This window comes from Emydura macquarii, unplaced genomic scaffold (assembly GCF_026122565.2).
Source record: "Emydura macquarii macquarii isolate MOO-44397 ecotype Brisbane River unplaced genomic scaffold, CSIRO-AGI_Emac_v2 contig_1230, whole genome shotgun sequence".
Lineage (NCBI taxonomy): Eukaryota > Metazoa > Chordata > Testudines > Chelidae > Emydura > Emydura macquarii.
Window position 1 is genome coordinate 11156266 of NW_027131367.1, and position 12726 is coordinate 11168991.

Genomic DNA, 12726 nt, shown 5'->3' on the forward strand with positions numbered 1-12726 from the left:
TTTTCTCATGCTCTGAACTTCCTTGCTGAGACCACAGGCAATGATGGTAACTTGCGGTTTTTTATGTGGTCATCTCTTCCTAGTTTTGGTAGGCATCCATAGCTCATGTCACATGTCCTCGTATAGAGGTAATTTTTAGTTGCTACTGACATTCTGCATTCCAAAAATATGTCCTTCAGATAGTTTCATAGCTTATTATTAGCAAGTTGGCTTACTCCTACATAGTAGATTTTACAAAATAGTTACTTAAAATCTATAAGTCTTTTTCCCCATATTGGGCACCCTATTTTCCATGGGCAAAATGAGAGCCTTTTTAGTTTTCTCATAATTTGGGCAAAGTTTGTTACTTATGTTTAAAGAACAATTCTTTTACTAAGTCTGTTGTATAATATATGCAATTAGGCTTTTCTCATGTGTTACATGGAAATGTGTTGACCTCATAACTTTGATATTATTATTTTAGTTATTTCATTTGTGTAGCATTACAGCATGTAGATGTTTTGTCTCAGAAGCATACATTTTCCTAACTGTTGCATCACGCAAAAGCCACATCTATTTACAGTGTATCAAGTGTGTTTTTAATGGATTATTCCATTCTAAATTAATTGTTAGTATTGAATTTCTAGTTCCATAAAACTTAGTTAATTGGGATTCTCTAATCTGTTTTCTCTTGGGCTGCGTACCAAGGGGAATATTCTGGTGTGTATGCTTTTAACTAATTTGAAAACGATTGCTTCTACAGTTAGGCATTCTTGGCTGTGGCTTTCATATAATACATTATCTGCATTTTTTCTGCTTGGAAACATTTTTTGCCCTTGCATCCTTCTGGCTTTTCAGCTGTGTTGTATCCACATTCTTGACAGTGTAGGGATCCCAAACGTTATTTGCATTTAGTGCAAGTCATCCTAGGTACGCTTGTAAAATAGCTTTTCATATATAATTCAATTTAAAAAAAGAAAAGCCATTCTTCAAAAAAAGCAAAACATCCTGATGATTGCAATACCAGGACTCCTCTGTTTCCTCCTGCTGTTGGAAAAGTGAAAATAGCTGTGATAAAATAACTTGTATATTGCTAACGTAACTTACTACTTTCAATCTAAAACCCACTGAGCTCTATAAGGCTAAATAATTCATAAGACTAAATAAATTTCAACTTGCATGCCTATTTCAAATGTTACTTTCTATTATAAAAAATTGTTCATTTTAAATTTTTTAATGTTTTTTGCTTTGTCAAATATTTTGGAAGGTATTACTGTGTTTAAGGAACTGGTTAAAACCAGATGTGCACACTATCCTTTCAGTGAGGGTAATTCTTTAAGATATTTTGTTTTGCTGTGAAATGCTAACCTCTGATTGGCATAATTGCTCCTATTTTCAGTGTGTATATAATGCTGGTCTTGGTTGTCTTTAAAATAATCTGTGGAACAAGTCTTACAACTATTATTGCTGTTTCATTTATACATTTTAAAAAACTAAAACAGTACTTCTACAGTAGATTCTACTTAAATATTCTTTAAGCATGCAGATAGTAAGGTATAGGAACTTCTGAGAAATATGGATGCAATAAAATAAATGAGAGCTTTTGAACTCAAAGTTGGAATTTTTTTAAGAATCTAATATTTCATCTAAATTTTGCATTGATTGGTTTAGCATTTGTTCCAAATACTATGCTTCTAAATTGTGTCACAGAAATGAAGATTACCATTTGTAATCCATTATAAACTTTGTTTATGTCCAGCTAACTCATTTGGTGATACTCATTTATTTTTTTTACTGTCTAACTTGTATATCAATCTGCTTCTAATCATAGCACATTTCATTTCATATTTTCGGTGTTGGCTTTTCTTTAATTCACTCTTACAGCTTACAGATCTCTTGATTTATTATTGCTTTACACTCATACTACTCCTTACATTAAATGTTTCTTGTTCTTATTTTTGCTGTACATGGAATGCATGGGCTTTAAAGACCGTAATTTCTTTGGTAAGGTATCATCTGCTTTGGGGAGATCTTCAAGGCTTTCACGCTGCCTGAGCTTTCTTGTTCAACATGTCTTTTGTGTATTATAAATGGCATACTTTGAACATAAAATATACTGTATAACCTCTTTTGTAAAATGCTTCATTGAATTTGAGCATTGTAAATGGCTAATTTTTTCTCCATTAATGACATTGATTTTCTATTTGACCTAGTAATAAGCTTGCAGTTTATTTTAGGAAAGAACCAGCAGAGAAACTTAGTTGGTTGTTAGCCAGGGCTGTCTTTGGGCATCACATGGGGAAGGATGAAAGCAAAGCTAAGTAGAGAGGGAAGGGACAAAAGCTTTAGATATTTTTTCAGTGGGAATATTTATGTTGCTTCTGTGAGGAGCTTATATATTCATCTTGTTAGGTAGATAAAGACAATATATTTTAACCATATTTAAATAAAATAGAATTTGATTTCTCTATTGTAAAATATTCTTTTTTTTCCCTTCAATTCATTCACTTACCCTGTCTTGGAAAGGAATGGGCCGTGAAGTTGAAAATCTTATTTTGGAGAACACCCAGCTATTGGAGACCAAGTAAGTATCAGCCAGTAGCTTTTAATTATGCCTACCCCCTCTGCTCTCGCTTTTTATTTTCTTAAATGCATAATGCCGTATGGGATCACTGACAAATGGTGAAATCTTTTTACTTTAGTATTCAGTGGTATGTATTGTATTTAGAGTTGCCCACAATTATGTGTACTATGTTTGGCTCTTTGAATGAAGCACAATGCATTTGATTTTGTCTAAAAGGTCACGTCAAGCTACCAGTTGTACTTTTGCTTGGTAGACTTGCATTGCATTCTCCCAGTGTCCTCTATTCCTGTTAGCATGCAGAATATTAAAATGATACAAAAACTTTAATTAGGGAGAGCAAGAAATCTTGTTCTTTTCAGTTATCTACTAGCTTCCAAAAGCAAAACAAGAATAGTGTGCATGCACCTGCATTCAGAGAAACCTTATGGTCCTGGCTTTGTAGGTTTCCTTGGCAGAGTATGTATGACTTTGCTGATGTTCTTTCTTTTAGGAAGTTTGAGGGCTAAGATGCCCAGTGTAAGGTGTTTTTTGTTTGTTTGTTTGTTTGTTTTTTAAATGTATATATTTTAGCTTGAGGAACCTGGCCAGTCTATTTTCTAATATAATAGCAGCACCCTATAACTTCTATTATATACATGGCTGTAGCATACAGTAGTACCACTTAGCAGTGCTACTGTAATTACCATTACAGGTATGACTGTAGAGTCACTAAAAACTAGAATTGGTTAGAAAGTAACAATGAAAACAAAATACTGTCAAAATGAGAACAATATTTTTATTTTTCTACCTGTTTGACAAGCTGCTGAATGTATTCCAATATGGAATTGAAACATAAAATATAGGAATTCAGTCACTATACAGATTACTTGAATTTGAACTTCAATTTCATTTTGGATATTTTTACTTCAAGGTTTTTAGCAGCTTTAGAAAGAAGATGGTAACACTTGAAGTCACTTGTTTCCAGCATGGTGGTGTTGCATGTCATGTACTTTTTAAGCTTGTTTTAGAAAGTAACAACGTCTAGTTGCTGCATCCAACGCTATATGTTTATACTATATAACATGGTATTTATTTGGAGGTTTCTAGGTATAGGAACTAAATTATGCTAATGTTACAAAGCTATGTGCTGTGAGTTTCAATGGAGTTGTTATAAAAATGCATTCCAAATGTTTGTTGCATAGAAATGCGCTGAATGTGGTGAAGAATGATTTGATAGCAAAAGTGGATGAACTGACTTGTGAGAAAGATGTGCTACATGGAGAACTAGAAGCTGTAAAACAAGCCAAGCAGAAGCTTGAAGAGAAGAACAAGGAATTAGAAGAAGAACTTAGAAAGTGAGTGTTTAATACCATCCTCATAAAAGTTTAGACACATCCTCTAAAGGTTCTCTTAGTTATCTCATCTTTTCTTCTTTAGAGCTCGTGCAGAAGCAGAGGAAGCAAGACAAAAAGCAAAAGACGATGATGATGTAGGTATATGTTTTGCACTAAGTTTGTGTCAGGGCTTTTTGTAATATTGTGTCATATTGGTTTAATTCTCTGAAACTTGGATGGCTTAATCTGGGTATAAACTGTTTTCCATGTAGGAAAGAGATGAAAACCTAAGGGAAACAAAATGCCATGTGTTAATTTAATTAGAATAACCTGCTCTAATCCTTCTCTCCCTCCTGTTGTTACACATCTCATTCTGTTCACTTTAGTGAATTCATTTTGACTTAGTTTCCACTGGCTATTTATTGATTTCTGGGTAGAGTTCAAGGTGTTGGCTTTGGCCTACAGAGCCCTAAATGGTTTGAATCCTGGCTACCTAACCTTGCCTTATGCAATTCAGCGGTACTTGCAGTCATCCAAGGCACTTGAGCTAATTGCCCTGTTTTCTAAGCAGAAGATGATGGCTGACTGCATGCCCCTGATGTTTCTTTGTAGTATTGTAAGCTTTCTTTCTTTATGTGCAGAGTGATGTTCCCACTGCACAGAGGAAACGTTTTACCCGTGTTGAAATGGCCCGTGTCCTCATGGAAAGAAATCAATATAAAGAGAGGCTGATGGAGCTTCAGGAAGCCGTGCGATGGACTGAAATGATAAGGTAAATGAGATAAGATCCTTGGATATTCCTTTCATTAATTTGTTAGATTTCTGAAGAGCAATGTGGTCTGGTGGATAAGACACTGGTTGATATCCAGGAGACTTGGACTCTGTTATCAGATCTGCCACTGATGTGTGGTGACTTCGGTCAAGTCGCTTCCCCTCTCTGTGCCTCTGTTTACCCTTCTGCTGTTTGTCTTATCAAATTAGGCCCTGATCTTGTAAAGATTTAAGCAAGTATGAAACACACACTATTGAAGCCAAAGGAGACTCCTGTCAGCATGTAACGTTAAGTGCATTATAAATCTTTGCATCCTTAGGCTGTAAAGGTTTTTGGGACTGGAAGAATTCTCTTACTATATGTTTGAACAGTTTGAACACAATGGGGCCATGATCTCACTTAGGTCTTCCAAGACAGTCGTACATACAATAAAATAAAATTGGTCTGTGGCCCAGATGTGATCATTACATCAGAATTGGTTGGTCAGCTCAAGTGAAAGGTGGTATTTTAACTTCGAAAGGGTGCAAGAATTGTCAAATTTAAGAAATAGACTGGAAATAGAACAGTCCTAATAAATATGTCATGCATTTCAGAGAAATTACATAGCATTCCTTCATGATAGTTAAACATGGCTTCTCACTTCTGACCTCAATCCAAAGTTCTTCTGTACCACTTGTTACGCCATTCCCATATATCATCCAATAGTTAATATTGTACTGCAATATACTGCCATCTAGTGGTGAAATGTAATGATTACTTCTAACATTTACTTTTCTATTACGGTATTATAACTAAGGCCCTACTTAACTTGCGATATTGCTGAATCTGCAATATTAGGCTTCCGCTGCAGTTTTGACAGTGAGAGCCCCGCTATGTGCAGGGCTAACAGTGGAAACACTGGCCTCCCCAGGGCTGACAGTGGGAGCACTCACTGTCACTCCTGGGCGAATGCAGGCGGCTGACAGCGGAAGCCCTTGCTCCGAGCCTTGGGCGGCCAACAGTGGAAAATTACAGAAAAGTAATAATGGACTTTATTACCATCTATAATAAGATCCATTATTACTTTCCTGCAATTTTCCATGACTTGTCCATAATTTAGCCACAATTTTTTGACAATCATCCCAGTGCTTTAATTATAGCATGTTAGGTATTTGAGCCATTTAGACTCCAAACCTTAGTGGGAAAACACATTTCCTCAAGTAGAGATGGTTCATTTTTCCACTCTTTATAAATGGAATTGTGCTCCCTCTCTCCTTCCTTCCTCCCCACACCAGTGGTTCACTTGCTTCAGAAACAATCATTTTGTCACTAGCTAATTACTAAGCAGTAAATTGGACTATGACTGGTAGGTTGAAAATAAACTTTCAAGGTTTTGTTAAAAAGGCAGGGATTAAAATTAAAAGAAACTCGAGAAAAATATCATTGCAGTAAAAGAAACAAACTTGTTGCATTTTTCCACTGGGTGCTTTCTTTATATACATAGTAAACTCTTTGCCCCAAAGTTTTGTCTCTTAAATATGTGAAGAGTACCCACCACCCTTGAGCTCTGTATACATCAATGAAGATAGCTTTTCTCTCCATCACTTCCCTTCCCTCCCCTTTGCTTCCTCAGACTCACTGACATCTGCACAAAATTCATTTAAATACCCTTTTTTCAATTTCCTGTTAAGGAATCTCTTTTACAAATTACAGTGGAACTCAGTCTGTCCGATCTAGTTGGACTGAGGCCAGATCAGATAATCAGGAGATAGGAAAAGAGCTTTCTATCCATTATTTTAAGATGCAGAATTGCTTTTAAATTAACTAACCCCTTCCAGAAAAGCATTAAAACATACCCCCCCTTCTTATCTACTTAACAGAACATACAACCCTCAATTCTAGCAAACAATGTGGTGTTCATTTATTAACAAAATAGATGTGAGTTTTTAACAAGCTGTACAGGTATTGATCATTTTTAAACTCTCTACTTTTTAATCCTGAACATTATAAAGACAGTCTACAACAGTGTTTCTCAAACTTTTTGTTGCAATTTCCCAGAGTGCCACACAACAGTGGGCCCCGCAAAGCTAAGTTACATACTTCAGTCCCCAGTGGTGGGGCTCGAGTTGTCAGTCCCGGGCGGCGGGGCTGAAGCATCAGTTTCCCATATTCCTGTGTGTGCACTGGTGGTTCCATTGATATGGAGAGCCAGATAATGGAGGCTCGGATAAATGGAGGTTCTACTATAATTGATGAAGTAAAATGTTCTATATTGGTTTCTGGTGCTGAAAGTGATCACTAGTTGTTTGTCCACTCTAAAGACAAGATTTGAGAATTATTATCCTAAATGCTTAAAAACTAGTGTTAAAAAATCTCCCAGAACCTGAAAGTTTCCCTTTGTGAAAGGTTGTTTGTAGCAGTATCCACTACTGTTGCTGTGCCTTGCAGATTAACATTAGAAATAAAACTGGTATCTAAGACTAGAGAGGTAAGAATGGAGGGTGCTTACTAACTTACTTACTGAAAGGAGAGCATTTATCAATTGCAGCTGAGTTTAAATGATAAAACTGTAGTTGAGGAGACTTATTTTTCTGCAAGTGTGCATGTGTTGAAACCTTCATCTACTGTCTCCTTGACTCAAGGCAGTGCCTTATACTTAAATACCATAGTTGTATGTATTCCCATATCCCTTACCTTGTATGTTGTTACTTACTTAGTGAACTCTCGAGTTCCTTTTTCTTTAGAGCATCAAGGGAAAATCCAGCCATTCAAGAAAAGAAGAGATCAAGCATTTGGCAGTTGTAAGTATTGAAATACAGGCATGTGCTGCCAAAAGTCCCCAGGTAGTGTTGGTATTAATGTTTTTTGTATGTTAGTTAATTATCTTGTTTTTGGGATAAAGGATGTTTAAACTGCCTCTCTTTTAGATACCTAGCATGTCAACTCGGTAAGGCTGTTCTCAAAGGCAAACTGTATCGTAAGCTGCATCCTGTAATGAATGGTTGTGCACTTACTGAAGTTAGGTGCTAATGTGCTACAAAGTAATGGTACAATTTTTTATCAGAAAATGAACCAGGATCTGGTTCTGAGCATTTTTTAAGCTTTTTTTTAATGATAAAGGTTTGATAAAGGATAAAAAAAAGATGGTCTTGAAGTTTAATTTATTTAAAGAATAAACAAAGTGAAAAAGGGAGATACATGTTGAAATCTCCATAAATCTTCTTTTGTTAGTGTTAATGGCTTAACTGATAATAGTTCACCTCTGGCCTGGAGGGTCTGTAAGTTCACTGGGCTAGCGGGTGTACAGGGATAGAAAGTTGTGAGTTCACAGGGATATAGGCTCAGCTGCAGTTTCACCAGGGTGTGAATGCACTCTTTAAGACATCTCTTTAACTAAGAACATAAGCTACTTTTTGCCCATTTCTGGTGGATGTTAAAGTGAAATGTAAGATCCCGTGTTCCTTTAAAGGAAGAGGATAGTACCACTGTTGGAATCATCATTCGTTCTCTTATTAACACAGGTTCATGTTATGGCTGTGTGTAAGCTATTGCCGAGCACATAATAGCTGCTGTGTTTTGGTTCCATTCCCTTCCAACCACTGTAATTCATTGCTTTGAGCAGGGTAATGTGTGCAATGCCTTGAGAACAAAATAGGGTGACCAGATGTCCCAATATTATCAGCACTGCCTGATTATTAGGAGCTTAGGGTGACCAGATGTCCCAATGTTATCAGGACTGTCCTGATATTAGGGGCTTTGTCTTATTTAGGCAGCCTATTACCCACAAGCCCTGGTCCCAATTTTTCACACTTGCTAACTGGTCACCCTAAAGTAATTCAATTCAATTTTGTTGGGTGCGTATAGACTTTTATCACACTTTTTGTCTTTCAGTTTCAGCAGGCTATTCAGTTCATCAAGCAATACTGCTAAGAAACCAGAACCACCTGTTAATCTTAAGTATAATGCACCAACTTCACATCTTACTCCATCAGTCAAGAAAAGAAGCAGCACCTTATCTCAACTACCTAGTGACAAATCTAAAGCCTTTGACTTCCTCAGTGAAGAGTAAGATGCATTTTTATTTTCCCACTGTAACTTGTATTAATAAACTAATTTGTTCATTAATAATAAACTGTAATAAATGTATAGGTAAAGATTTTTCAAGTAACCATAAAGGCAGATATGATGATAAAAAAAAAAAATTAATAGCGTTAATGTGAACAATCAGTTGCAAGGGGAAGTCAAATGATATTTCTTGGATTCAGCATGTCAAAGACAGTGATGCTCATGAAATCAGCATTATGAAAAGTGTCAAGTGTACAGTGGTGGCTGCACATAAGAGATGGCCTGAGTGACGTTACTATTTTAAAGTGTTGCTCCCTCAAAAAAACTACCTCTAGACACTGGAGAAATAGTCAGTTCTCAGAAGAATGTTTTAAATATGAGAATCATAATGACTTTCAACAAATCAATACAGTGTTCCAACAGTATTTCTATAATTAATAATACAGCCCTACTAAGAAATATTTCATAATTAAGGATTATATAATTAAAAAGGAAAAAATACCTACATGTTCATTAGTGCTCATAAAAAGATGAATGGTTTTTACAGCTTATAAATTTACAGTAGAAAGAATATCTTGGATAACTGAAAATATGAACAAAGCAGTTAAATACGGTATAATGTCAGGAACTTATTTATATAGCTGATTCTGGTAATATCAGTGCATAAGGCGGTTTTAAGATAAACAAAGCATGTAAAATATTTGATAAATCCAGACAATTAAAAAAAGAATCTACATTGTTTTAAAAAATCCAATTTATTTAGCACCCGTGTGTGTGTGTGTGTGTGTGTGTGTGTAGTTATCATAACTAGCACAATAATAAAACAGGCACAAAATTAGAGCCCAACCAGAACAATAACATATGTTGATGCTTATATAATTTATTCCAATTTTCGTCAGATGAAATGATTTAAGTGTTGGAATGAATTTTGTGTAGAAGATATTTAGTACAAATTGTTTTGCGTCCTTCTCCAAAGCTGCATGATAAAGGAACACTTAAGTTAAAAATAACATTTCCAGATGAAAATGTTGTATCTACTACTTGTAAAAGTAACCACTAAGGTTACTGTAATTCAAAAGTTTTAAAACAAAATTATGTACTTTGTGTATTAGATAGCAATTTGTGTCCAGTCTCTTTCATTGTTTTGCCTTTCCTCAAGCTCTGCAAAAAGGTGTTTACCAGTAAAAGCAGTGGGAAAGCTAAAACTGAAGAGGCAGCAGGCAGGGATGGCCCACAGAGTGAAAAATGGAGAGGAAGAGTGAGCCTGATTATATGGTGATGTTGATGCTCTCAACTGCCAACAAGACCCTTCCACATGCAAACAGAAAAATAAATCATAAATTTTAAGGAACTTAAAAAAACTCCCCAAAACCTAGTGATGTACCATTCCTGGCTCGGACTAATAAATATAGCATTTTCTTTTTACTTTAATTAATAAATATATCTGAAAATAGTTTGGATTATGTTTACTCTCAATAGTTTAGGGTACAACTTCTGATATGGCATATCTACACGTTAAAATAACGTATTAGGAGAAGGGAGATGAGTTGTATTTGAAAAAAAAAATTCGTTTCCTCTGTAGATCTGAAGCCAATTTAGCCTCACGCAGAGAACAGAAGCGAGAACAATACCGCCAAGTGAAAGCACATGTTCAGAAGGAAGATGGTAGAGTGCAAGCTTTTGGCTGGAGTCTGCCTCAGAAGTACAAACAGGTATTGTGGTTAGGACTTCTAGGGTATTTAAGGATATCCAGTAACTATTATTTATGGTTAAAGTGCTAAGGCTCCAGAAAACGGTGGTGTTTGATTCTCGTATATTATAGCTAGTTGTCAGCTAGCTTTTTAATAAGAAGTCTGCTTTCTGAATTAGTACCTTGAGTTGGCAGCATTAGTCATCCAACTAAAGGACGAGAGCAGCTCTGTGTAAAAGACAGATCTCTCATATGTCCCTTTTTTTTTTTTTTTTTAAACATTAGTAAGACTGAACTATTAATTTGCGAAAAAGCTGGGATCTCCAGGCTCAGTCCTTTAAAAGAGAATATGAAAGCCACTGAAACGTTTTTGCTGTCATAGATAGATCTTTGTTTCCTTTGAGTGGTGCTGGCCAAACTATGGGTCATGGACCAAACCAGCCCTAAGCCCTGGAAAACTATTGTTCTGTGTACTAGACAAGGTTCACAAACATTGATTTTTTTTTTTTGAGGGAAAGTATCATTTTTTTTTCTAGATAGCAAATGGTGGTCAGGGTGATAACAAGATGAAGAATTTGCCTGTGCCTGTCTATCTGAGACCTTTAGATGAAAAGGATACATCTATGAAGGTAAGCCTTTACCTTCTAGACTTTTATGAAAATTAGAGCATATAGCCCCTTGATGGAGGACGTGAGACATTGAACTGGGAACTTTCTTGATCTGAAACCTAAAATATGGATGACTTTTCTTATCCGTTTAAGTAATAAAGCTGGGCGTCTAAAGCAAACGTGATACAGACTGCACACTGCAATGGAATCATACTCACTTGATTTTGCATTTGTGCTCTCTCTCTAAAAATTGCATTCTTTAGAATAATGGATTCATTTTTTTCTGCTGCTATATCTCCCATAAAACGAACTGGGGGGGAGTGTTTAAATCTTGACTCCTAAAATTAGTTTGCATGCTTAACATTGTGCTAGTATTTTCTTGAACTGTTACACCCAACAGAGTTAGTTCCTCACTTTCATAAGTCAAAAAAGCCAAGCGTTTTGCAAGTGAAATACTCATAAATTCCTCTTTTTCAAGCTATGGTGTGCTGTAGGAGTGAACTTATCAGGAGGGAAGACAAGAGATGGAGGCTCTGTGGTTGGTGCCAGTGTATTCTACAGTGATGTAGGAGGTTCAGATCCAGATGGGAACGAGCACCGAACAGGATCTCAGAATAGCTTAGATAGGCTAGACCAGGAACTCAAGGTAAGATCAGTTCTGTTATATGATGTTGAATATTTTAAGAGTATATTTAAACATTACCTTAAATAATCAGTTAATTGGTAATCAGTTGACATTCAGCAATGGATAAGCAAGTTTTCTCAGGTAGTATTAAATGATCAAGACAAAAAACCTAGTGCATTGTATTGAATCCACCTACTGAAATAAATATTCATGTTTAGTCTGACATTTACAGACTCTGAGGTAAATTGAAATAGCTAAGTATTTTTAAACTATCTGTATAGTTCCATTATATAGATACCAGCATTGCCAACTTTCACAATTCTTTCATGAGTTCACATTTTTATGTATTTCTTAAAGCTCCAGCTGCTTAAATCAAGAGATTGCATGAGATTCTCAGGTTTCATTTTAAAAAAGTTTCTTATCCTGAATGGTTGCAAGAAAAACATGAAAGCTTTCTAGTTTGAGAAAGTAAAGAAAAAACTCAAAACTTATTTTTAAACTGAATCTCAAGACACTTTGGGGCCGGACTCATGATCATTAAACGCTAGAAGTTGGCAATACTAAGATGCATTTATGTGCCTTCAAGCTAGCTCTTCTTCTGACGACACCACCAGTCTTACATTAGTCACTGGTTAAAACTTATAGTTCTCCATGAAGTTTCATTACTTTTTATTTATTTTCCTACTTGTGTGGAACGTAAGGGTTATACCTTCCTTGTGCATCCAGGAAAATAAGTCCAAGTACACTTCCCTTTTGTTTTGTAATGATATTAAACATATGCCTAGCTGTCCAGTATGATTTTTACATAATATATGGGTAAATAACTTTAAAATTTCTGCCACCTGCTCCCTTCTTCTATATTATTACATCTGCTGTTGTTTGTTTGTTCTTGCAGGAGCAGCAGAAGCAGTTGAAACATCAGGAAGAACTATCCAGTCTAGTTTGGATCTGTACTAGCACACACACTGCTACAAAAGTGATCATTGTTGATGCTAACCAACCAGGAAACATCCTAGACAATTTTATTGTTTGCAATTCTCACGTTCTTTGTATTGCTAGCGTACCAGGTAAGAGAATCAGGCCATCCTTGGTGCCAGTTGACTTCCTTTGG

The 12726-nt window shown here is 35.8% G+C and overlaps 1 protein-coding gene across 9 annotated transcripts in view; it reads left to right on the forward strand.

The window, feature by feature from the left end:
• SPAG9 (sperm associated antigen 9) overlaps nucleotides 1-12726 on the forward strand; it is a 95902-nt gene that overhangs the window by 57987 nt on the left and 25189 nt on the right. For all 9 annotated transcript variants that reach the window (XM_067547453.1, XM_067547456.1, XM_067547454.1 and 6 more), the window contains 10 exons: nucleotides 2506-2563; nucleotides 3745-3897; nucleotides 3980-4031; nucleotides 4518-4648; nucleotides 7372-7428; nucleotides 8519-8692; nucleotides 10275-10404; nucleotides 10919-11011; nucleotides 11469-11636; nucleotides 12511-12682. In XM_067547453.1, coding sequence (XP_067403554.1) covers nucleotides 2506-2563; nucleotides 3745-3897; nucleotides 3980-4031; nucleotides 4518-4648; nucleotides 7372-7428; nucleotides 8519-8692; nucleotides 10275-10404; nucleotides 10919-11011; nucleotides 11469-11636; nucleotides 12511-12682 — 1188 coding nt within the window. The remainder of the gene's footprint in view (nucleotides 1-2505; nucleotides 2564-3744; nucleotides 3898-3979; nucleotides 4032-4517; nucleotides 4649-7371; nucleotides 7429-8518; nucleotides 8693-10274; nucleotides 10405-10918; nucleotides 11012-11468; nucleotides 11637-12510; nucleotides 12683-12726) is intronic.